This window comes from Diabrotica virgifera, chromosome 2 (genome assembly GCF_917563875.1).
Source record: "Diabrotica virgifera virgifera chromosome 2, PGI_DIABVI_V3a".
NCBI classification, from domain to species: domain Eukaryota; kingdom Metazoa; phylum Arthropoda; class Insecta; order Coleoptera; family Chrysomelidae; genus Diabrotica; species Diabrotica virgifera.
The window spans coordinates 62,347,693-62,374,683 of record NC_065444.1 but is presented as its reverse complement, the minus strand read 5'-3'; the positions used below and the strand labels follow the sequence as shown (position 1 = coordinate 62,374,683).

At 33.5% G+C, this 26,991-nt stretch overlaps 1 protein-coding gene across 1 annotated transcript; it reads left to right on the top strand.

Annotated features, from left to right (window-relative positions):
- On the top strand, positions 1 to 26,991 carry LOC114326257 (juvenile hormone acid O-methyltransferase). The gene is made up of 3 exons (XM_028274568.2): positions 1 to 504; positions 19,539 to 19,810; positions 26,792 to 26,991. The coding sequence occupies exons 1-3, from the start codon at positions 146 to 148 to the stop codon at positions 26,971 to 26,973; spliced, it is 813 nt and encodes a 270-aa protein (XP_028130369.2). The 5' UTR covers positions 1 to 145; the 3' UTR covers positions 26,974 to 26,991.

Genomic DNA, 26,991 nt, shown 5'->3' with positions numbered 1-26,991 from the left:
ATATTATAAATCTTGATAGTTATTAACGTTAATTGCAATAAATAAATATTAGCATTGTACTAAAAATTTAGTTCTCTGCGTCCGTCGAGTCAACACTTAATAGTTTTTCGCGTCGGTTGATTAGATTTATACCACTCTCTCAAAAATGATTCCTGATCTATGGGTAAAGGGGAATGCTATTACTCAAATACTAACGAAACAGAAATTGGAGAAATACGGACATCTACTAAAATGGAAAAAAAATGAAGCCATTCTGGAGTTTGGTGCAGCAGATGGCAATACTTCTGCCAACTCAGTATTACCAGCATTACCAAAGGATTACAAAGAATACGTTCTAACGGATATATCACCTAATATGGTAGAACATATGAAGAAAAATCTAAGTATACCCAGAAGTAAGATCATACAACACGATATTGGTACCATAAGACTTCAAGACGAGCTCAAAAATAAGTTTGATCACATTTTTGGTATATTCGTGATGCACATGGTGCCGAATCCCAGGTGAGTACTTTTCCTTTTCTTGCGTTTTTGTAGGAATTTGACATTCGACATACTAGTCTAGGCGCCAAATAGAGGTCACCGTGTCATTTTCAATTCTGATGGACAAACTCAACGGTTTCTTATGGATTTTTGGCTGCTGATTACGAATTTCGAGGGGGGATTTCGATCCGAGTGGTCAAAAAATTGTTATAAACAATTTAATTGTTTATAAATTGTTTATAATACTCTGGCTCATAAACTAAAAGAAATAGAAAAAAATGTTTCAAATAAAATTTGTTCCATAATAAAAAACGAAGAAAGAACCGTTTACTAAACTTAAATCCGATAATCAGAACTCAAGATATTGTAAAATTAGTGCACAATGCAAATTTCAAATTGCAAAATAAGTATTTTTCGAAGCTTTATCGATCGTAACTCGGCTTCTGCGCATGCAAATGAGCCCTATAGGGTGTCCTTTTAAAGCTTAATTAAGAAGCTTCCAAGCAAAGTTTGTTAAATTATCTGATCTTAATTTGTTTTAAAGTTATACCCGTTTGAATTTATAATTTTCTCAAAAAAATTGTACATTAATTTGTTTATAAAGGTTTCCAGTAAACTTGAGCTATAAACATTTATACTTTAATTAACAATAATGATAAATCAACTCAAATGGAACAATTTGAGCTTACGAGAATGTTCGTAAGTTTATTTTTGGCTAAGATGTCGATATTTTAATGGCGCGCTATGAAGCGCAAGATTGGCTCACAGTCAAGTAAGTATGTATTCTTCGACGCTTTATAGATCGTAACTCAACTTCTACGCAAGCAAATGAGCCAATATGTGATATCCATATAAAAATGGATCGAGTTCTTTTGCAGCATCATCATTGCATATAAAACGAGAATTTATGATGTGGCGGCATACACACAATTGACGGGCCTTGATGATGCTGCAAAAGAACTAGATCCACTTTATATGGATATCATATAGTTAACTAGACTCTGAAGCCTCAAAAAGTTTTAGTTTCACTGCCTACAAGAACAGACTTGTACCACCATGTAACTGTTAAAATTTGGCTAAGAACTTATGCAGATGTAAAAAAGCTAATATTCCCTGTATATCTCTATGCAGATTTGCAGATGCATGAAAAAAATGTTTGTAAAAATAGTACTAATAAATAATATCAACTTACTTTTTAGTTATACTTCTGAAATATTAGTTTTTAATGTTTTTTTCTCATTTAGTGCAAAAAATAGAAGACAAAGTAAATAGAATGAAAGGTTTTACGAGGTACAGTATGATGATTTAATTATAAGAATTATATGATAAAATTTTATTAGGATCTTCAAAAATGAAAAATGAAGATAACGTATGTATACATAGAAATTATAATTTGCATCGAGAAGTTAGCGCGTGAACCTTTACGCGGTGAGCCGATCTTGCGCCACATAGCGCGCGTCATTAAAATATCGACATCTTGGCCAAAAATAAACTTATGAACATTTTCATAACCTCAAATTGTTCCTTTTGAGTTTTTCTATCATTATTGTTCATTAAAGTATAAATGTTTATAGCTCAAATTTGCTTGAAACCCTTATAAACAAATGAATGTACAATTTTTTTAAGAAAATTGTAATTTCAAATGGGTATAACTTTAAAACAAATAAAGATCAAGTAATTTAACAAACTTTTTTTTAAGCCTGTTAATTAAGCTTTAAAGCGACACCTTCTAAGACTGATTTGCATGCGCAGAAGCCGAGTTACGATCGATAAAGCTTCGAAAAATACTTATTTTGCAATTTGCAATTTGCATTGTGCACTAATTTTACAATATCTTGAGTTATAATTATTAGATTTAAGTTTAGTAAACGGTTTTTTCTTGGCTTTTTATTAAGGAACAAATTTTATTTGAAACATTTTTTTCATCTCTTTTAGTTTATGAGCCAGAGCCTTATAAACAATTTATAAACAATTAAATTGTTTATAACAATTTTTTGACCACTCGGATCGAAATCCCCCCTCGAAATTCGTAATCAGCAGCCAAAAATCCATAAGAAACCGTTGAGTTTGTCCATCAGAATTGAATATGACACGGTGACCCCTCTGGCGCCTAGACTATACTACGACATATTCGTATTGTACACATAGTTTCAAAAGTTATGCATCGCCCCTCGTATTCACGATGTTTACGTTTTTATAAATCGGTATCTTTATCACATATTCAATGGGCCTCTTTTATAAAAGATACACCATTCTTGGTTTTTAATTAAAAATGAATCGTACTTTAATTTCTGAGTTGGACCGTATAAGAGTTATCGATTTAGTTGAAGAAGACCATTCACAGCGGTTCGTGATGGAAAGAGTGGGTGTTTTAAGAGTGATGTCTCACGGATATGGAATAGGTTTCTGGAGACAAACTCGATACGGAATAGAGCTCGGTTTGGTAGACCCCGAGTTACCAATGATCGACAGAATAGATATATTAGAAGTTCGGTCTGTATAAATTCTTCTTTGTCTGTACCAGACCTCCAAAGAGAATTCAGGCATGCTACAGGAGTCAGAGTATCGTTGGCTACAATAAGAAGAAGAATTTTAGATTCAGGTTTGAGGAGTCGTCGACCAATAAGAGTTCCTCAGCTACATTCAAGACATGTTTTGGACCGCCTCCAGTGGGCTCAAGAACACATACAGCTCCCCCAACAGTTTTGGAATTTTGTGCTTCTTTCAGGCGAGACCAGAATCTGTTTAAATAGTGATAACCGGCGAATTCGTGTGTGGCGAGAGCCAACAAGAGCTGCACAACTAGCCACACACGAATTCGCCGGTTATCACTATTTAAACAGATTCTGGTCTTGTCTGAAAAAAGCACACAATTCCAAAACTGTTGGGGAGCTGTATGTGTTCTTGAGCCCACTGAAGGCGGTCCAAAACATGTCTAGATGTAGCTGAGACACTCTTATTGGTCGACGACGCCTCAAACCTGAGTCTAAAATTCTTCTTCTTATTGTAGCAAACGATACTCTGACTCCTGTAGCATGAATGAATTCTCTTTGGAGGTCTGGTACAGACAAGGAAGAATTTCTACAGATGGAAATTCTGATATATCTACTCTGTCGATCATTGGTAACTCGGGGTCTACCAGACCGAGCTCTATTCCGTATCGAGTTTGTCTCCAGGAACCTATTCCATATCCGTGAGACATCACCCTGAAAAACACCCACTCTTTTCGCCACGAACCGCTGTGATTGGTTTTCTTCAACTAAATCGATAACTATTATACGGTCAAACTCAGAAATTAAAGTACCATTCATTTTTAATCACGTTTTCAAAAATTTCACCAGAATAATTTTTTCAAATGTTTACACCTTGGCAAAACCAGGTCAATTAAATGGGTAATCAAATAAAATAAAAAAACAAAAATGGTATATTTTTTATACAAAAGGCACATTAAATAGGTGATAAAGATACGGATTTATAAAAGCGTAAACATCGTGAATACGAGGGGTGATGCATAACTTTTGAAACTATGTGTACATACACATCTATATTCATTCATTCTAGGGCTTCCAATCCCGCAGCCCGAGTTCAATCTCGGTAATTGCGGGACTACGAATTTTCAATCCCGCGGTATCTCGGTATTTGCGGGATCCCACATATTAATAATAGTCATATTTATACAAGGCAAATAAAACAATAAATTAATCCATTAACTCCACATTTATTAAGTATTACTATTAGTATGAGATCAAAACTGTTTTTTCTTCACAAAAAAAACAGTAACAAACACTGGAAAAACAAAAAATCTATCTTCAAAAAATACACCAACAAAATTTTAACAATCAACCAAAAAAACCATTTTTAACTAAAAATTAATATAGTTTACTAATTTAGTTGCTATGATATATATTACTTAGTTATAAGTTACTATTATTTAGCTAAAGCTTGCAATTGAAAATGTTTGCAAAGGAAACACAACATATTGGATGGTATGAATAAAAACGGAGTATAAACTCCAAGTGCGTTCTCATGAGTATGAGCATAAAGAATAAGTTTATGCTACATTTCATATGAATAAAAATATGTTGATGTGATGAGTTTCTACTCACCGTACATAAGAGTAGATGCTACTGCGTGGAGTATGTACCTATCGAAAATTTGGAATATAAACTACATTTTTATTTTTATTCATACTAGCCAATATCTAAATCTAAACTGTCATCTGCCAAACTCCTGCGTATGTTAGACACAATAAAGCCAGCAGCAGAAAATGTCCATTCGGCTTCCATACGTCGACGGTATTCCTTTTTAGGCTTTATATGTAAATGTAAGATATTTTCCCATTGACTCCCCAGATTCATAGAGTCATTTCTATTTTAATAATGGACTCAAGTGTATTATTTTGAGATGGCGACGGGCAAAGTAAATACATTGGGTATATTGAATAAAAAGAAGTATTTGCTTTTACTTACAAGTATTTACTTAATACTAATTGAATAAAGTCATTTCTTTAATGCCTTATTCAATTACTATTAAGTAATTACTTAAATACGAGGAAGTAAAAGCAAATACTTCTTTTTATTCAATAGACCCATTACATGCTGACGATATAGTTAACTCTAACTCCGGTTGCAATGTAAGATCAAGATCGGAACCCGATGATGGAACCTCTATATTGTTTCTCACGTGTTTCTTACTTGATCAGCCTCTTCGTCATCATTGCTCTCAGCATAGGCGTAACCAGGATGATCCTAAGGGGGGTTACACCTACCTGAAAGGGGAGGTTACAACTACTGGAAGGTCTCTGAGGGGTATGGTGTTAGGCGTATAGAGCTCAAAGTCCATCCCAATGGGGGGTTATAACCCCCAAACCCCCCCTGGTTACGCCTATGGCTCTCAGATGAGTTTAAAGGGCTGAAGTTCATTCCCGTTACAAAATCATTAATTTCTTTTCGAAGTAAACTTTTCAGTGGGAGATGAACAGTTTCATCGTCACACGACGCTTGGTAACTACGAGGCTTTTGGAGATAAATCAGTAGTGCAGTCACATTTCTACGTCGATCGTTGTAAAATATGGCGCAAAGACAGTTTTTTGATAATTTTGAGCGTAGCTACAGCAGTAATGTACACTTTTTTAGTCCCGCAAATCCCGCATCACGTGGGATTGGAAAATGACGCGGGATCCCGCAATACCGAGATCTCGGTATTGCGGGATTGGAAGCCCTAATTCATTCATTAAGCATTACAATCCCTAGGGATTACAGCTAACGCCATGGCGTTTAAAATCCTATTTTTGGGTGAGGCGGATTACTCCTCTGTCATTTATAACTTGCTGAGTGTCTTTGCTGTTCCCGTGACTCTTTTCCAGCCGTCTTCTTTTAGGTCTTCTTCTACACCTGGGCCATAGTGGTGTCCAGTTAGTTATCCTTCTCAACATATCTGATAATGGGCGTTTCTGTATATTGTATATGTCCTGTCCATTCTAAGCGAAGCGATTTTATGTATACCTGACTATATTTTCTCTATTTATTTCTTACAATTTTGTAATTACTATTTGTTATTATTATGTAACAACAGGTCTTATTAAGATCTTATATGGGTTCATCTTTTTTCTTTTACTTAGGGTCTTGCTTCTCGGCAGATTTCTATTCATTCCATATGTTTTTTGCCTTTCAGAATTATTTCCTCTGTTCTCTCTTTTCCGGTTTTCCCTATGGTTACTCCCAAGTAGCTAAAGGTGGATAGTTTCAAATTTATGGTTCTGTTTAATTAAATATTTCTTAGTTGTTGTGTCGTTCTTCCCTATCGTCATGTATTTTGTGTTGTGCTGGTTTATCTCTAGCCCTATTCTCTTCACTTCCTTATCTAATTTTTCAACTGCTTTTATAAGTGTTATCTTCGTCTTCGCTATGATGACTAGATCATTTGCATATGCTACTATACTACGGTCACAATCAAGATGCAGTAGAAATAAACAAACCAAGACACGTTAAATGTTACTAGGAGCACTCTCGAATCATAATTTACAATGTATAAACTTTGTAAATCATAATTTGGAATTTACAAAGTTTATACATTACAAATTATGATTCGGTAGTGCTTCTAGTAACATTTAACGTGTCTTTGTTTGTTTATTTCTACTGCAACCTGATTGTGAATTTAGTATAGTTGAAGTTGATCTGTAATAATGTTTTTGTTTGCAAAGTTTGTCTTTCTTATTATGACTTCCAACATCAGGTTAAATAGTGTCGGTGAGATAGAGTCACCTTGTATCACGCCTTTGTTTACATTGATTTCGTTAGAAGTTGTTCCGTTGACATTGTCGTTGGTGAGGTGTTCCGCTGGCCACTTACTTGCGGATATCGAAGAGGCCGGGCGACTGACAGGCGGTTAACTGAAGGCCAAAATCACCACATACACGCAGTTTTCGTAAAGGCGTTGGCACGCTCGATCACAAAAATGCATGTGTGTGACGTATCAAGTGCAGTTCATTAACTTAACTGACATCGTTGAGCAAATCTGATTTTTTTAAGACAAAATGGCAAATAAAAGCGCAAATAATCCCTAGTTTTTACGTAAATTCGCTGATCACACCCTTGCCTATGGAATTTTAAATAAAAGTTGTATATTTCATGTCTTCAAAACTGCTATTGTTCTGAACCTATTTCTTTGTGGCATTTTTGTAGTTACATAACTATTCTCATTAGGAAATAAAGCCACAACCTAACTTGAAAAAATAATTTTATTAACTTCCACTTCGGACTTCCACTTCGGACGTCGTTGTCAAAATACAAAATATTAATAAATTAAACAAAACTATTTTGCTTTGTAAAATAATTCTTCTAATAATTTATTTAATCTGATTCATTTATATTGGCCATTCAGACATATATATTATACATTTCAAAGTAGAAGACTTTAAAATGGTAATGTCAATATTTATGAGTTGTTTAGTATTATTTATCTCAAATATGTCAACACGCATGTAATAATGATAGGTCTGGATCCCGCGTATGAAAAAAAAGTTGATTAATAGCAAGCTGAAAATTTGTTAATAGCTTAAGGGTGTCTAGTCGAATAAACTTTGATATGTGTGAATACTGGAACAGGGGTAGTTTTAATTGTGGAACAGGTTAAAAATTTGGAACGGTCACAGCACGAAAACGGCACATTTATTTTGTCCGACAGAACAGACTTAAACTCTTCGAACAGAGATTAAACTCTCATGCAAAAATCAGACTGCTATTTATCACCAAATGGGCGTTTTAATGAGTGGAACATGTAGAATATGTCAAATGACAGGAATTATGACAGGTAATAAATAGCAGTCTGATTTTTTCATGAGAGTTTAATCTCTGTTCGGAGAGTTTAAGTCTGTTCTGTCGGACAAAATAAATGTGCCGTTTTCGTGCTATGACCGTTCCAAATTTTTAACCTGTTCCACAATTAAAACTACCCCTGTTTCAGTGTTCCCATATATCAAAGTTTATTCGACTAGACACCCTTAAGCTATTAACAAATTTTCAGCTTGCTATTAATCAACTTTTTTTCATACGCGGGATCCAGACCTATGAACATAGAGTTCAGAAGAGAAATTCAGGTATAGTCCTGAAAGAAACAGATAGTACAAAGAGAAAAATCATAGAAGCGGCTCTAATTATGCTAAATGAAACCAATTGTGTCGCAAATTCCTAGTATGTATGGTAGAATGCATTAGGATGTGGTTACCCATACTAAAAGAGGAAGTCAATAGAAAGAAAATACCACGATTAGTAAGTCAATAACATATCGAGTGTAGTACATATTTTATATTTTAGTATTATTTATATATGTATCTATGTAATATTAATATTATTTATAATTTCAAATAACATACATATAAAGTCAGAATTTGGTGTTAGTTTTGAGAGTAAACTGAATGTAAGACCAAATACTTACAATGTCAGGATATCACGATTTTCCTGGTTTTTCCTCGTGATTTACTATGGAATCGCTAACACGAGAATTTTACTGTCACCGTTGCATGTGGTTGTCTTTTTAAAAACAGATCACTTGCTATGATTTTTTTGTGACGGCTATTCTTGAGTTAAAGTTGATTTCATGTAATCGAATGAACTAACTTTAATAAAGTCGTCCCAGGAACGCAACTCATAAATATTGGCAATGGGTATCATTTTAAAGTCGTCTACTTTAAAATTTATATGTCTGACGTCTGAATTGCGGATATGAATAAGTCAAATTAAATAAATTATTAGAAGATTTTTTTTACTAAATAACAACATTTTTGTTTAATTTATTATCTAATATTTTGTATTTTGACAACGACGACCGAAGTGGAAGTCGAAACGATAATAAAATTATTTTTTTAAAGTTAAATTGTGGCTTATTTCCCAATTAGAATAGTTAATTTCAAAACTGCTAAAAACCTTAATGTTGCAATTAGTCTTTCTTCCGCCGTACTGGCACTTGTCATTCTCATTCTCAATTCATATTTTGTTTTATAATAATTTCACTAATTTCAGTAGTTTTTTAAAGCATGTATCATCCATTCGTTTTTGTTTCTAGCAAAATTAACGCATTTACGCGAGAGGGACATGCACATCTGGTCGACAATTACACTGTGTGTGGTAAGAGTTTCGATTCCCTATAGATCTTTAACTGAAGGAAATGGTCGTCGGATACCGAACTGATTCTCGTGTGTGTCGGTTTTCGATAACCTAGTCCTGGGCCCGGATTACGAACACTCGATAAGCATCGTATCCGCCATGTTTTACCGTAGGGAGTGATTACGAAACCTATTTCCCTACGTTGTCGATGAGAGTCAACTCGAAGGCACTGCTCGATACCGACGACCCTATCGAGTTGCCAACTCGAACTATCTATCTCTCTATGATAGATCTCAGATCTCCTATAACACTTTCTCTCTTGCCGGTCAAAGTATAAAAATTAAGAAAAGTGAACACGTAACGATATAACCTACCTAACCTACCTAACCCTTACTTCATACTTTGATGACTTTGATTTCTTCAATTTAAAAATAATGTAAATCGTTGATCAACCGATATTTAGATTATACGATTTTGATAAGAATTCTCATGTTTTGAACATTAAAAAAATATGTTGTTTAAATCTCCCAGTGAGGTGTTATTACACTCATTACACTGACAGGAGTTCTCTAATACTTATTCCTATTTTAAAAAGATGTGAAGAAAAAACGTCCATGGTTAATTTTTATCCTTGTAATATTTGCAGAGTCGGATTTAATGGCGAAAAGGTAAGATAAGAAATGCTCTGGCTCTGAGGCAGAATTCGATGAAGGGAATAGGTAGGTAGTTAGCAGTGACTATTACGAACTTTAGTAATATTTTGATATAACGTCTCCCATCTTTCCCTGGCCATTTACTCTTTAATAACGGTAAAAAACCATAATTATTCTCAAATTGTACTCAAGTTCGAAAATCATATATTTATATATCTAGGTATGTATACGTTATCACTGAATCATCCTTAGAATATAAAATAAACGTTTATAATAATTAAATAATAAAATGTTTATTTTATATTTAATAAGAGAAATTCCTTGGCATATAACGTGCAAATCATTCCATTTGTTCGAAATATTATCCCGTAGGTTCAAAAATACGATGATTGCCGATCATTTTCTGACAGTCTACTCGAACCCAGTTCGTAATCACTTTTTTCTACGAGCGTGCAAAAATGTCTACTTTCGCGCACGCATTTTAGTTAAGAAAGTTTCACTTTTCCGCACGCGTGTTACTTTTCCGCACGCGGTTTTTACTTTTCCGCACGCGTGTTAATGTAGATATGTTAATATGGCCTTAAAGTAATTATAATACACGCAATAAACTAATATTTAGATATTATTTATTAATTTATTTCAAATATATCTTATTGTGTTCCTGTTTTAATGAAATTAACGCGACAATTCGATGAAATAAAATTATTTTGACATAATATTCGAAAGTCAAATCGGTAGACAATAACAGTCGTTTTGAATCATCGTCATGGAAACCAAGATCGTCGTCATGCTAACTAATTATTATGAAAGTTTGGTTTTGACAACCTTGTCAAAGAATTAATTTGTGTATGTATTTTCATATTAATTAAATTAATTGATTAAGATTTGGTAATTTTTTAAAGACTCTTAGAAAAAATATTGTTCCTAACTCTTGCAGAAAGTCTCTTTTCCGCACTCGACTGCTTGCCGAACTCCCGCTTCGCGTCATTCGGCAAACTGCAGTCGCGTGCGGAAAAGAATGACTTTCTGCACTTGTTAGGAAATAGTATATTGTGCAACAAGTGCAGAAATATACTAATTTGTCACGAGTTTGAAAAGTTGCGGTACGAGCGCAAGCGAGTGCCGCAATTCAAACGAGTGAGAAATTACCTTTCTGCACGTGTTTCACACTATACTTTTTCTACAAGCACAGTTTTTCCTAAAAATAAAAATCACAATTTCCAAACGACGATTAATTATAATAGGTACCTATGTGATAAATTTTAAACTGTATTTAATTAATACCTACTAATCAATTTAAATTCCTTATACCTAAATAAATTGCACAGAAATCAGTTAAAAAATTAATGCACTGCCTTAATTTGTTTAAATTTGAACAATTATTACACATTATTGACATTATATTTATGCACTCACGGATTTACACAAAACCTACTTCATTCGACGTCTCTTGCACAGGTTGCTAAATCCTTATTGGTTATTTGATAATTATAAAATGTTTAATAAGAATAAAATTGTGAAATAAAACAGTTGTAACATCCATAATTTAGTTTCTATGCTATAGTTAAATATAATAATTGTCTTATAGGTTATACAGGGTGTCCCGAAAAGATTGGTCATAAATTATACCACTGATTCTGGGGTCAAAAATAGGGTGATTAAACCTCACTTACCTATATACAATAGTGCACACAAAAAAAGTTACAGCCCTTTGAAGTTACAAAATGAAAATGGATTTTTTTTAATATACCGAAAACTCCTAGAGCTTTTTTATTGAAAATGGACATGAGGAATCTTTATCGTAGCAACATCTTAAAAAAAAATTATAGTGAAATTTGTGTACCCCATAAAAATTTTATGGGGGTTTTGTTCCCTTAAACCCCCCCAAACTTTTATGTACGTTCCAATTAAATTATTATTGTGGCACCATTAGTTAAACACAATATTTTTAAAACTTTTTTGCCTCTTAGTACTTTTTTGATAAGCCAGTGTTTATCGAGATATTTTGAATATTTGTCGAATCCACCACCTATTTGTATATGGTTAAGTATGATTATAGACACCTGTTAATAATCTGAAAATTTATTTATAACTTCAATTTTTTGGTATATTTTGAAAAAGAAGCCACATCTCGATAAAAGTTGACTTACCAAAAAAAGACTAAGAGGCAAAAAAGTTTTAAAAACACTGTGTTTAACTAATGGTACCACAATGATAGTTTAATTGGAACGTACACAAACATTTGGGGGGTTTAAAGGAACAAAACCCCCATAAATTTTTTATGTAAATATAGTAAAAAAGTAGCCGCATCTCGATAAAAACTGGCTTATCGAAAAAATACTAAGAGGCCAAAAAGTTTTAAAAACGTTGTGTTCAACTAATGGTACCACAATAATGAATTAATTGGAACGTACACAAAAGTTTGGGGGGGTTCAAGGGAACAAAATCCCCATAAATTTTTTATGGGGTGGACAAATTTCACTATAATTTGGTTTTAAGGTGGGCCTGTCATAATAATGATACATGCCCGTTTTCAATAAAAAATCTTTGAGAGTTTTCGATATATTGAAAAAAATCGATTTTCATTTTGTAACTTCAAAGGGCTGTAACTTTTTTTATGAGCACATTTGTACTAAGGTAAGTTAGGTTCAACCGAACTATTTTTAACCCCAGAATGTGTGATATAATTTATGACCATTCTTTTCGGGACACCCTGTATATTTGTCTAAAGTTTAACCACGGATGTAAACAGAATATTACGTTACTCAGAATGCGGAAACTTTGCGGCACAGAAACGTCACTTTGCGGCACAGAAACGTCACTTTTCTGCACACTAATGTCAAATATCTTATACTGTGAGAAAATATCAAGTTTGCTAACATAAAACCGTGCAGAAAAGTGCACTTTGAATAGTGGTTGTAGAAAAATAACTATTTGGCTTGGTTACGCATTCGCATCGAGTTTGCCTACGATTCGTTTAGCGATCTCGCATCGAGTGCTCGTAATCCCGCCCCTGGCCTGCATGCCATGGCCTCTTCGATATCCGTAAGTGAGTGGCCGGCATTAGGCCCGGCGCAAATTGAACCTAAGCGAGACACAACCTGCGCCGGCGGGACGGGTGACCCGTGCAGTTATTTTTCTAGCGCACCGCATATTGAACACAAGCCAACCCGACCGTTGTCTATCGCCGTAACGAATAGAGACGGGCAAAATCAGTGCGGACGTATAACGGTTACTTTTGTTACCGGTTCTCAGTGGTACTGAGTACAAAAATACTGATTACAAAATACTGATGTATCTGATCCTTGTACTGAATTGAGTAGGCAACTTTAAATCCGTATTTCCGTACTTCTAACGTTTTAAATATGGTATGTTAAACAGTAAATGGTTAAGTTCAATTAGTTACCACTATAAACAGCCCGGATTAACCGATAATAGTATAAAAGGCCCGGTTTCAGGTAAAATTTATTTTAGGCTTTATTATGGGAGTACCGTCTAGTCTGTGTTAATTGCAAAAGACCAACTCTGTCTTCCTCGGTGGCTTATCGCTCCGGGTGGGTCTTAACAATGGGACGGGTCAGATAAATTTAATAATATTTACGACCGCACTAATTGAATTCAAACCATTTACTGTTGAACAAACCATATCTAACATCTCCCCAGTACTCGTAGCGGCATGCCTATCGAAAACATCGAATTTGATCATAATAGGGCGCATAAAAAGATATCTTATACTGAATATTTTATTTCTGCACACAATATATATTTAAAATAATATCAGAATTGTTTAATGATCCCTGCGTTAAATTTTTAGTTTTATATCTTCAATGTATTTAAAATATTAGTAATATCTCCAATTATGATTGTAACTGTGTAATAAATTACTACCAACTACCACACCAACAACACATTATTTGCATGAGTGCATTTTTCTATAGTCAAAACTGCTTACCTATTATATTTATATCTCGTATGTATACATATTTTGTTTTTAAGCATAAACAAAAATGTAGATATCTAATATTATGATGACAAATTTTATTTGAGGGTAATGCGATATTCACAGATATCCTTAAGTCTTTAAATAATGAATCATTTTTCAATGATAATGTTGTGTAGATTTAAGAAATGAATAATACAAAATTTTTATACCTATATAAAGGGGATTTACGCCATAATTTGTGACATTGTATTTCTAGGCCTGGATCCCGCGTACCAAAAAAAAGTTGATTAATAGCAAGCTGAAAATTTGTTACCTAATAGCTTAAGTCGGCGCACACAGTGGAGGCGGTTTCCGCTAGCGGGTAACGCTAGCGGGACCCGCTTTTAAATGTTTTCAAAAAGAATGCACGTCTTTAAATGTACACGAACATAGTCAAAGCAGGTCCGCGCGGGCCAACCGCCTCAACCCGCCTGACCGCTTTTGCTAGAATGAGAATTTAGTTTTTTCCGCGCGGTTTTAATGTTTACTGCAATGATAATTTAGTTTATTCGCTCTTTTATAATAAGAATTAATAGTTCTCCATGGATTAATTTTATAAATAATTGTACATTATAATAAACAAAAGTAATAAAGTCAATCTTATTGAAACCGTAATTTTGTGTGACTTAGGTATTTCTAAAACCATTCCAGTATTAACTATTAATACTCTGGGATAATTAGCAAAATTCATGGAAAAGTTATTTACCAGCAATTTTATTGCTGGAATCGAATTATAAGATCCTATATATTAATAATATAGGTATGCAAAGTCCGCAGATAGTGTGCTACTTTTTTTATAAACAAAATGGCGCCGACAAATCGTATTTTTTTCAATTATTGCTCTATAACTCCGAAGATTTTAACTTTACAACCAAAACAGCTTAATAAAAATTCACCGCAATTAAATTCTACATAGAGATATGTTTTTCACGATTTGCTCCGACGAAAATTTTCCTCGGAAAATTCGGCTTTTCCTAACAAAAACTCTAATTTTCAAATAAAGTTTTAGGTAAGTAATTATTAATCAATAATTAAATAACTTAGTGACATCAAAGCTTTCTTGGTATAGATTGTAATTCCAAAAGCCGGTGAAAATTAAACGAATATTTTAGCAACAATTCAATTGTTAATTAACAAATTACGATCGCAATAATAAACAAAATAATCATGATACATTGATCAAACTTATAAAAATTATAAAGATGAGATGCTTATTTAATATTTTATCGACAAAATATAAATTTTGCTTTTTTTTGCATAATCTTTAAATTTTGAAAAAAAAATAGTTATAATACGCTGGGCTAATTAGTAAAGTACAAAGAAAGGTTATTTACCAGCAATTTTATTGCTGGAATCGAATTATAAGATCCTATATATTATTAATATAGGTATGCAAAGTCCGCATATAGTGTGCTACTTTTTTTATAAACAAAATGGCGCCGACAAATCTTATTTTTTTCAATTATTGCTCTATAACTCCGAAGATTTTAACTTTACACCAAAAACACTCAAATAAAAATTCACCCCAATTTAATTCTGCATAGAGACATGTTTTTCCCGATTTGCTCCGATGAAAATTTTCCTCGGAAAATGTGGGTTTTCCCAACAAAATCTCGAATTTTCAAATAAATTTTTTGGGCCAGTAATTATTTATCAATAATTATATAGCTTGGTGAAATAAAAGCTTTCTTGTTATAGATTATACATTCAGAAGCCGGTGAAAATGAAACGAATATTTTAGCAACAATTCAATTGTTAATTAACAATTTACAGTCGCAATAACAACCAAAATAATCATGAGACATTGATCAAACTTAGAGAGATTATAAAGGTGTGATGCCTATTTAATATTTTGTCGACAAACAAAATATAAATTTTTCATTTTTTTGCATAATCTTTAAATGTTTAAAAAAAATTGTTATAAACAAATTAACATTTCTCAGAAATTGTTCATTATATTCTAATTTAAAAAAATACTTAAAATGCGTATTTCATAGGTCTTGAAAATGAATGCTTTAAAAAAAATTTCCAACCATTTGCAAAAAAGTTATGAATCAGCAAAGTAAATATACGAAATCTCCGTTGTTTATAATTAGTTTTAATTGTTTCAAAGCTTAAAAGTGAGTCTATGGTACAACCTAATTACTCACAAAGAATGTCAAAAATTACTGCAACGGTTATATTTTAATCAAAGATTAAAAACACTTTTTTTTGTAATTTTTAGCGCAAACGTAGGCCTGATACAGAGTCGGAGCTAAAATGTTCACTCGAAGCGACTGACACGCAGCATGCATTATTTATTAAAAGTGTACATCACGCGGCCGGTCGTCGCTGCGAGTGAAAATGTTAGCTACAGTACTGTGTTACTCTACTTTCGCGCGTGTAAATTACAAAAAAATATATTTATAATCTTTAATTAAAATATAACTATTAAACTGATAATCGATATTTTTTTAAATAATTAGCTTGTACTTTAGACTCACTTCTACGCTTTGAAAGAATTAAAAAAAAGTATAAACACAGTAATAATCGTATGATAACTTTGCTGTTTCATAACTTTTTTACAAATGGTTGTAAAATGGTTTTAAAGCATTCATTTTAAAGATATTTAAAATGCCCATTTTAGCTATTTTTTTAATTATAATATAATAAAAACTTTCTGAGAAACGTTAATTTGTTTATAACTATTTTTTTTAAACATTTAAAGATTATGCAAAAAAAATAAAAATTCATATTTTGTCGACAAAATATTAAATAGGCATCTCATCTTTATAAGATTTCAAAGCTTGATCAGTGTATCATAATTATTTTGGTTATTATTGCGACCGTAAATTATTAATTTACAACTGAATTGTTGCTAAAATATTCGTTTAATTTTCATCAGCTTCTGGAACTATAATCTAAACCAAAATGGCTTTTAAGTCACCAATTATTTAATTATTGGTAGATAATTACTTATCTAAAACTTTATTGAAAATAAAGATTTTGTTGGGAAAACCCGCATTTTCTGAGGAAAATTTTCGTCGAAGCAGATCGGAAAAAACCCGTCTCTATGCAGAATTTAATCACGGTGAATTTTTATTTGGGTGTTTTTGTTGTAAAGTTAAAATCTTCGGAGTTATAGAGCAATAATTGAAAAAAACACGATTTTCGTGCGCCATTTTGTTTATAAAAAAAGTAGCACACTATCTGAGGACTTTGCATACCTATATTATTAATATATAGGATCTTATAATTCGATTCCAGCAATAAAATTGCTGGTAAATAACTTTTCCCAAAAATGGCCTATTCTCCGATAATCAGCCCAGACTATAACTAAATCAGTACTTGAAAAATAAATTTACAACAAAACTACTTACCTCAATGTTATAACAAGCCTTTCTTCCGGAAGGATAGCCTGCTTATGTAAATTACACCAGTTTTTAATTAAACGATACTCCTTCTTTTCTTTAAAGTGCCTATCCGTTCCGGATGTTGGCGATCATCATGGCTATCTTGACTTTGTATACCGCAGCGCGGAACAGTTCAGTGGTAGTGGTATTATACCACTTTTGTAAATTTTGAAGCCAGGAAATGCGTCTTCTTCCCGGTCCTCTTTTACCATTTACATACCTTCCCTTGGAGAATCAGTTGGAGAAGGCCGTAACGTTCTTGATTTCTCATTACATGTCCTAGATATTCTAATTTTTTTGTTTTGATGGTTATGAGAAATTCACACTCTTTCCCCATTCTACGCAGGAATTCCACGTTAGTAATTCGGTCAACGCAGGATATACGTAAGATGCTCCTATAACACCACATTTCGAAAGCTTCGAGCCGATTCATAGATGTAACAGTTAGTGTCCAAGCTTCCATTCCGTAGAGCAGAACTGTGAATATATAGCATTTCAACAGACGGTATTTTGTTTTTAATGATATGTCTCAACTGTTGAAAATGGGTCTCATTCTAAAGTATGCTGCTTTCGCTTTTATTATTCGCTGTTTAATTTCTGAGTAGTCCCATTCGCTATTTAAATTCGTACCCAGATATGTATATTCTCAACTCTTTCGATATTCTGTTGGTTGACTGTAAGTTGAGCGTTTAATATTGTTTTTAACGATACTCCACTTTCTCCAAAATATATTTAAAAGTCTCTTGAGTCATTCTCATATACTGGAAGAATCGTTCATTATCTTTTAATTTTTGAAATAGATGATGATATTCTCCATAAATTAATCTTTCTCGATTAATAGGATGTACATCAACTCTCTTTCTTTTCAGTTTAGTCAAAACAGAATCTAAAGCAATTATATCATCATCGGAAGACGACATTTTGCTACAAGTAGTAGACGCAACTGCCAGATTTTAACGATCTCTCTCGCTTTTACCCGTCTTCACTGTGTTACCATACCCGCGCGCGAGAACCGCGCGGTTTGCCCGCTAGCGGAAACCGCTTTCACTATGTGTGCCGCCTAACGGTGTCTCGTCAGACAAACTTTGATCTATGGGAACACTGGAACAGAGAAAGTTTTAATTGTGGAACAGGTTAAAAATTTGGAACGTCATACTACGAAAACATCCCATGTATTTTGTCGGACAGAACTTCCAATTGATTTGTTGCCCTTTCATTAAACTCTCATGCGAAAATCAGACTGGTATTTATCACCAACTGTGCATTTTAATAAGTCCGACACGTAGAACATGTCAAATGACAGGAATTACGACATGTGATAAATATCAGTCTAATTTTTGCATGAGAGTTTAATAAAAGGGTAAGAAATCAATTGGAAGTTCTGTCCGATAAAATACATGGGAGGTTTTTGTAATCTGACGTTCCAAATCTTGTTCCACAATTAGAACTTCCCTGTTCCAGTGTTTTCATACATTAAAGTTTGTCCGACCAGATACCGTTACGCTATTAACAAATTTTCAGCTTGCTATTAATCAACTTTTTTTGTTACGCGGGATCCAGGCCTATTCGTTTTAAGTAACCTTTTTTCTAATAATGTGTTCTTGTAAAGGCATATCTGGTATCGCAGTTTATTTTGTCTACGATTACCTAATAAACTTAGCAGAATTTTAATGACAAAGCAGTGTTGGGTTTTGATTATATGTACTAACATTTTTATTGATCACAGTAAATTGTATTTACCATTCGTATTCAGTTCGTTTCCTATCTTTTCCCATACCTCGTCTTTTAATTTCGTCCTCATATAATCGTCGTGGCTGGTATCATATACGATGGGATAATTTCGAACGAGTTCTATCAGCTTTTCAACGTCCATCTCGCAAACAAAAACACAACTGAGAATTGAGTCACGCGTCCCACGACACAAGAAAACTGTACGCCGATGACAAACCTTCCCAAGCTAGACCTGCGAACGCATGAACTGATAGTAGGATGCGCAGAACGGTCTACGCAGTCCACCGGTGCAGGTTGTGTCTCGCTTAGGTTCAATTTGCGTCGGGCCTTAGGCTCACTGTTAACATTTGTCTTAATTTTTCTGGGATTCCAAGATTCTCTAGCTCCTCCATCATTTTCGTTCGATTAATTGTGTCAAAATCGCTTTTGAAATCCATGAATATTAGGTGTATTTCTCTGTTGTGTTCTTTCGATTTTTGAATTATTTGCTCCACTGTATGTATGGAATTAATTGTCGATCTCCCGGTCTGAACCCGTTTTGATATTCTCTTAATATTCGTCCAGCGCATAATTTAATTTAAATCTCATTTGCTAGAATTTTATATGCGGTGTTCAATAAAGTTATTGCTCTGTAATTCTCGCACTCCTTTGTAATTCTCGCACAAATCTATATACTTTTTTATTTTGATTTCAGACAAAGTTTCACTAACATCAAGGAAATGCTTAAGCCAGGCGGTCAAGCATTTGTGTCATTCTTAGAACACTCGCCGACGGATAATGCTCACCACCGTTTGCTGAAGCATCCGAAATGGTCAAGGTACGGACACATGCTGTCTGCTTACTACTATAGCGATAATATTGAAGAATCATATAAAAAAGATATTGATGTCGCTGGGTTCGAATCTTATTCATTTCATGTCGAAAAGGACTACCCGATTTGGTTTGAAAACGATGAGGCTATAAAGAGTAAGTATACATTTAACACATATATAGTATGATAGACTTGATTCAAAAAATGACATAACCCAGACATCTAAAGTGAAAGTTATCCTTCAAAACCAAATTGTTCTATATGGTCCATATAATGTTCAGAAAAAAGTCACACCTTTTTGAGCGTCGGGTTTGATGGGGAGAGGGGGGAGAAATCGGTAAATTCGTAGTTTTTTACGTTTTTCGTCAATATTTCTAAAACTATGAGGTTTAGCATGAACAACCTTCTATACAAAAATGTTCTACATTAAATTTGAAATAAAAAAGCTCCTATACATAATCCTCCTAAAATGAACGACTACAAAGTTACGGAGGTAGTATAGTATAATTGATCCAAAAAAGGCCTAACCCAGACATCTAAAGTAAAAGTTTTCCTCCAACACCAAATTGTTTTATATGGTCAACATATTGTTCAGTAAAAAGTTACACCATTTTGAGCGTCCGGTTTGGGGGGGAGATGGGGAAGAAGTCGGTAAATTAGTAGTTTCTTTACGTTTTTCGTCAATATGTATTTCTAAAACTAAGTTTAAGCGTAAACAATGTTATAAAAAACGTTCTACATAAAATTTAAAACAAGAATGGTCCTATCCATAATTGTTATAAAATCAACGGTTCCAGAGTTACGGAGGGTGAAATGTGGAGGTTTTCGATACTTTTTATATTTTTTGGGCAATTGATGATGATTTTGGGTGGTGAGGTTGACGTTTCTTCAAGGACTTATCACTAACATACCATCGGGCACTGAAATAGCAAATCGTGTTAAAGAAAATTTCTTTCAATTAGTAAAAATGTTACAAATTGCCCAAAAAATATAAAAGGTATCGAAAACCTCCACTTTTCACCCTCCGTAACTCTGGAACCGTTGATTTTATAACAATTATGTATAGGGCCTTTTTTGTTTTAAATTTGATGTAGAACATTTTTGTATAGAACATTGTATCCGCTAAAGTATATTTTTAGAAATATTGACGAAAAAAATAAAATAACTACTAATTTACCGATTTCTCCCCCATCTGCCACCCAAACCGGACGCTCAAAATAGTGTAACTTTTTACTGAACAATATCTGGACCATATAGAACAATTTGGTGTTGAAGGAAAACTTTTACTTTTAATGTCTGGGTTAGGCCTTTTTTGGACCAATTATACTATACTACCTCCGTAACTTTGGAACCGTTCATTTTAGAAGGATTATGCATAAGGCCCTTTTTCTTCTTCTTCTTCTTCTTCTTCTTCTTCTTCTTCTTCTTCTTCTTCTTGTAATAGGACTATGTCCTGTTTCTTCTGTTACAGTCTTTGCTGCGATCCAGAGCTCCAACTCTAGTACCATCGTTTTTTGGGTCATCCTATGGGTCGCTTGGTGTAGGGCTTCTGTTTTTTCGCCCTTTTTGTTTCAAATTTAATGTAGAACATTTTTGTATAGAAGGTTGTTCATGCTAAACCGCATAGTTTTAGAAATATTGACGAAAAACTTAAAGAACTACGAATTTACCGATTTCCCCCCTCTCCCCCCAAACCCGACGCTAAAATTGGTGTGACTTTTTTCTGAACATTATGTGGACCATATAGAACAATTTGGTGTTGAAGGATAACTTTCACTTTGGATGTCTAGGTTTGGATCTAGGTATACCATACTAATAGTCCAAGTAATGAAGCTTAAAATAGGACAAAACCTCGCAATTTTTACGGAATCGATAGATTTGTTTGAATATCTGAGAATAGTTAGTGGATAGTCCAAGGATCAAAATTTATATGATGCCGAAAGGCGCTTTTACCATGGGTATGGTTGCCACCCCATCTCGGGGGTGGAAATTTTTTATTATATTTTGACCACAAAAGTTGGTAAAAACATTCGTTGTAGGCAAAAAACGTTCTATACATTTTTTTGATAAAATTAATAGTTTTCGATTTATTCGCTATCGAAAGTGTTACTTTTATATCGAAAAAATCAATGTTTTTTATAAGTTTTCTGCTAATAACTCCAAATATTTTCGTTTTATCAAAAACTTGACAAAAATGTATCTTTTGAAAAAATAAACAAAATCATTTTTTTTTATTTCCTTTAAGACCTATAGTAATCGAGCTGTACTTTATTATACACATAGTTTCAAAAGTTATGCATCACCCCTTGTATTCACGATGTTTACGCTTTTATAAATCTGTACCTTTATCACATACTTAATGGGCCTTTTTTATAAAAAATATACCATTTTTGGTTTTTTATTTTATTTGATTACCCATTTAATTGACCTGGTTTTGCCAAGGTGTAAACATTTGAAAAATTTATTCTGGTGAAATTTTTGAAAACGTGATTAAAAATGAATCGTGCTTTAATTTCTGAGTTGGACCGTATAAGAATTATCGATTTAGTTGAGGAAGGCTATTCACAGCGGTTCGTGGCTTAAAGAGTGGGTGTTTGTCAGAGTGATGTCTCACGGATATGGAATAGGGTCCTGGAGACAAACTCGATACGGAATAGAACTCGGTCTGGTAGACCCCGAGTTACCAATGATCGACAGAATAGATATATTAGAATTTTCATCTGTAGAAATTCTTCTATGTCTGTACCAGCACTCCAAAGAGAATTCAGTCATGCTACAAGAGTCAGAGTATCGTTGGCTACAATAAGAAGAAGAATTTTAGACTCAGGTTTGAGGAGTCGTCGACCAATAAGAGTTCCTCAGCTACAACCTAGACATGTTTTGGACCGCCTCCAGTTGGCTCAAGAACACATACAGCTACCCCAAGAATTTTGGAATTTTGCGCTTTTTTCAGACGAGACCAGAATCTGTTTAAATAGTGATAACCGGCGAATTCGTGTGTGGCTAGTTGTGCAGCTCTTGTTGGCTCTCGCCACACACAAATTCGCCGGTTATCACTATTTAAAGCGATTCTGGTCTCGTCTGAAAAAGCACAAAATTCCAAAACAGTTGGGGGAGCTCTATGTGTTCGTGAGACTACTGGAGGCGGTCCAAAACATGTCTAGGTTGTAGCTGAGGAACTCAAATTGATCGACGACTCCTCAAACCTGAGTCTAAAATTCTTCTTCTTATTGTAGATAACGATACTCTGACTCCTGTAGCATGCCTGAATTCTCTTTGAAGGGCTGGTACAGACATAGAAGGATTTCTACGGATGGAAATTCTGATATATCTATTCTGTCGATCATTGGTAACTCGGGGTCTACCACACCGAGCTCTATTCAGTATCAAGTTTGTCTCCAGGAACCTATTTCATATCCGTGAGACATCACTCTGAGAAACACCCACTCTTTCCTCCACGAACCGCTGTGAATGGGGTTTTTCAACTAAATCGATAATAATTCTTATACGGTCCAACTCAGAAATTAAAGTACGATTCATTTTTAATTACGTTTTCAAAAATTTCACCAGAATAAATTTTTCAAATGTTTACCCCTTGGCAAAACCAGGTCAATTAAATGGGTAATCAAATAAAATAAAAAACCAAAAATGGTATATTTTTTATAAAAAAGGCCCATTAAATATGTGATAAAGATACGGATTTATAAAAGCGTAAACGTCGTGAATACGAGGGGTGATGCATAACTTTTAAAACTATGTGTATGTTAGCTCTTCTTCCTCAAATGCTAAATATTGTAGATTCAAAGTCAAAAGACGGGAAAACTATAAATTTTTCGAGGATAACTTGTTCCAACTAATTTATAGTATGTATTTAAAAATATCTATCTCCAGAAATAAAAAAATCTCTAGCTCAAAAATTAAGTGACTATAATGAAAAGAATGTCAGTCCCTATTTTTTTCAGCTAAAAAGTGATCGGAAGCAACCTCCTAATCACCACCCTAATTAAAATTAGTCATTGACCTTATTTTGTCTTTTTTATTTCTGTATTGATAATAGGTTCTAGAAGTTTGGTCGACTTAGAATGATTAGTTTTTAAAAAAATGGAGTTAAAACCGAGTAACGAATTTTTGTAGTTTGGAAAAAATGGCCTTTTCTTCAGAATAGAAAGATTAGCATCAGAGATACGAAAAAATGTTTAAATATGAAATTGTAGCTTATTTCATTCTCAAGAACCTGGTTTGGCAAAATTTTTTTCTACTGAAAAACTTGAGTGAGTTATTGACAATTAAAACTTGTAATAACATGCATAAACCACATTTACCAACCCTTTCAAAGTTACCTCTTTTTGCGACTGATGATTTTAAATATATTTAATATTAATAGGCTTATAGATCTTGCAAAAACCTACAAAATTCTTTTTTTCCAAATTTTCTAAGATAAAAATTAAAAAGTTACGGTTAAGAAATCAGTATTTAAAAAAAGAGAGAGATCCAATTTTAAGCATATAATGTATAGTCCAGAAAGCCACTGCGCATCCGCTAGGAAAAATATTCTAATTCGGATTTTTTGCACAATCTTACTCAAAAAGGACCCCTTTTAATAAATTTGCATGTTGCCAGGACCAAAAGTTGGTCAGACATTTTTTAAACGTTTTTTTTTTTTGTTTTTTTCCTAAAATTATTTTTTTTGCATGGAACAACTTTTTTTAGGTTTTTTGGATCATCCCAAACAGAGGTCTTTAGTGATGTTTCGCTAAAGTTGATAGTTTTTGACATATAAGCGATTAAAAATTGAAAAATGGCGAAATCGGCCATTTTTAACACTCAAAAACTATGTGAAAAACTGAAAATTTGAATGTTGCCAAGGTAGGTAGATATTCTTTAAACATCGATTGATGAAATCCCGAAGAGTGTTTTGCAATACAATATTCAAAACTCCTTTGTTTATTAATTGCTAATCAAGCGTGCGCGACACTATTTTCCACCGTTGCATGTGTATGCAGTATGGTGCAAATGAAAGGAATAAATTCGTCATTTCGTAAACCGGCGACTTCAAGGAAAAATCCCGAAACAGGTCGATTTTTATTTTTAAGTTATAATATTGCGACATATATGGTATACTAGTGACGTCATCCATCTGGGCGTGATGACGTAATCGATTATTTTCTTTAAATGAGAATAGGTGTCGTGTGCTAGCTCATTTGAAAGGTTCTTCAATAATTTTTTGGACACCCTGTATAAATAATTATGTACATGTTTATATTACTGAATAGAGAATTGAAGAACCTTTCAAATGAGCCAGCACACGACCTGTATTCTCATTTAAAAAAATTATCGATTACGTCATCACGCCCAGATGGATGACGTCACTAGTATACTATATATGCCATAATATCATAACTTAAAAATAAAAACCGACCTGCTTTGGGATTTTTCCTTAAAGTCTATTGTTTACGAAATAACGAATTTATTCCTTTCATTTGCACCATACTGTCGGTGGAAAATAGTGTCGCGCACGCTTGATTAGCAATTAAAAAACAAAGGAGTTTTTAATATTGTATTGCAAAAAACTCTTCGGGATTTCATCAACCGATGTTTAAAGAATATCTGCCTACCTTAGCAACATTCAAATTTTCAGTTTTTCACATAGTTTTTGAGGGTTAAAAATGGCCGATTTCGCAATTTTTCAATTTTTAATCGCTTTACCGGTCATCTCAATCTCAATCTAGTGTAGATTCGATGGACACTAGATCATTTGGGAGATAATGCAACAAAGGTGACCATTTATAAAGCTTAACGAGTAATAGAGCAACACTGCATTCAACTTCATACATTTAGTTTATAAATAACTTATAAATGAAAAACTCCTGATACAAGAATAAAAAACCGCTAAACGGCTTAAAAATGAGTGGCGCATACAATATTTCAGCTACAAAAGATCTGATATGAATATTAAGTGGCGCGAAAATGTATTTTCATTTTGATGTAGAACAAAATTCTAGTTTTATTTTAAAAGATTTTTCCATAATATTTGCTAAATTTGAAGTAAACGCGCCACAAAAGAGTTTCAAAATTCAAACTGTATCAAAGTTACTCTTTTGTGGCGCGTTTACTTTAAATTTAGCAAATATTATGGAAAAATATTTTAAAATAAAACTAGAATTTTGTTTTGCATGAAAATGAAAATACATTTTCGAGCCACGTAATATTCATATCAATCTTTTGTAGCTGGAATATTGTATGCGCCACTCATTTTTAAGGCGTTTAGCGGTTTTTTATTCTTGTTGTATATACGCTACAATATTCCACAGAGTGTTCCAAACCTTGAGGAAAAACACACTATCATTGTTACACCCGGTATACAATGACACTTATCTCTTTAGCAATAATATTATTACATCGATATTCTTGAAGAATAAAGCTATATACTAAAAAAATCACTCAAATAGGACAACATAATGTTTAGGAAATACGAAACGTCAAAAATGTCATATTTTTAAGGTGGTGCGTTAATTTTGATGCTTAATGTAGTAACATAACAGGCCTGAGTACGCTAGTAGCGACCTCTATATAATATCTATAAGATCTTTAAGATCTTGGAGTAATGAAAAAATGTCATGTCGTTTACATCTAATTAAGTGGTTTATCCTTGTGTGATCGGTACTCACCGGAGGGACCGCAGACGTTCGAATACAATTAGCGTCTCTTTGTAAAAACAATGAAATCGACTAAGTAACGAGACATTTACTCAACTCACACACTACATACTACACTAGGTATCTTATTGCAAAAAAAGTACCATGCCAATGGCCATTAGTTGTCGAGGTATTAACCTAAAAAAAATAATATAAAATTATAGAGTACTATATAGGATTATAGAGAAATACAACAGAGTATACCAGTCACCAGGGGCGTCATTTGATAGGGGGCAGGGGGGGCATTTCCCCCCCCCCCCTAACCCTGAAAATTACTGAAATTTACAAGAAATAGATCAATTTTGTATTATGTTTGCATATAAATGTATTGTATATATAATGCTTGGCCCCCCCCTATCAAAATTTCAAATGACGCTCCTGCCAGTCACTGGACATAGCAAACATTACAATATTACAAAAATAATGTTTATTATTTTCTAGGCGCATTCACCGCAGTCAATAACGTGCTGTCGAGGATACCTGAAGAACTGAGGGAAGAATACTTAAGGGATTACCATAAGGAAGCCGTAAGAGATTTTAAGATTCTGGAAAAAGATGGGAAACAAGTACTAAATTTAAATAATATGAAATTATTTGTTGCTATAATGAACAAACAGGAATAAATATTTTAGTTTAATAAA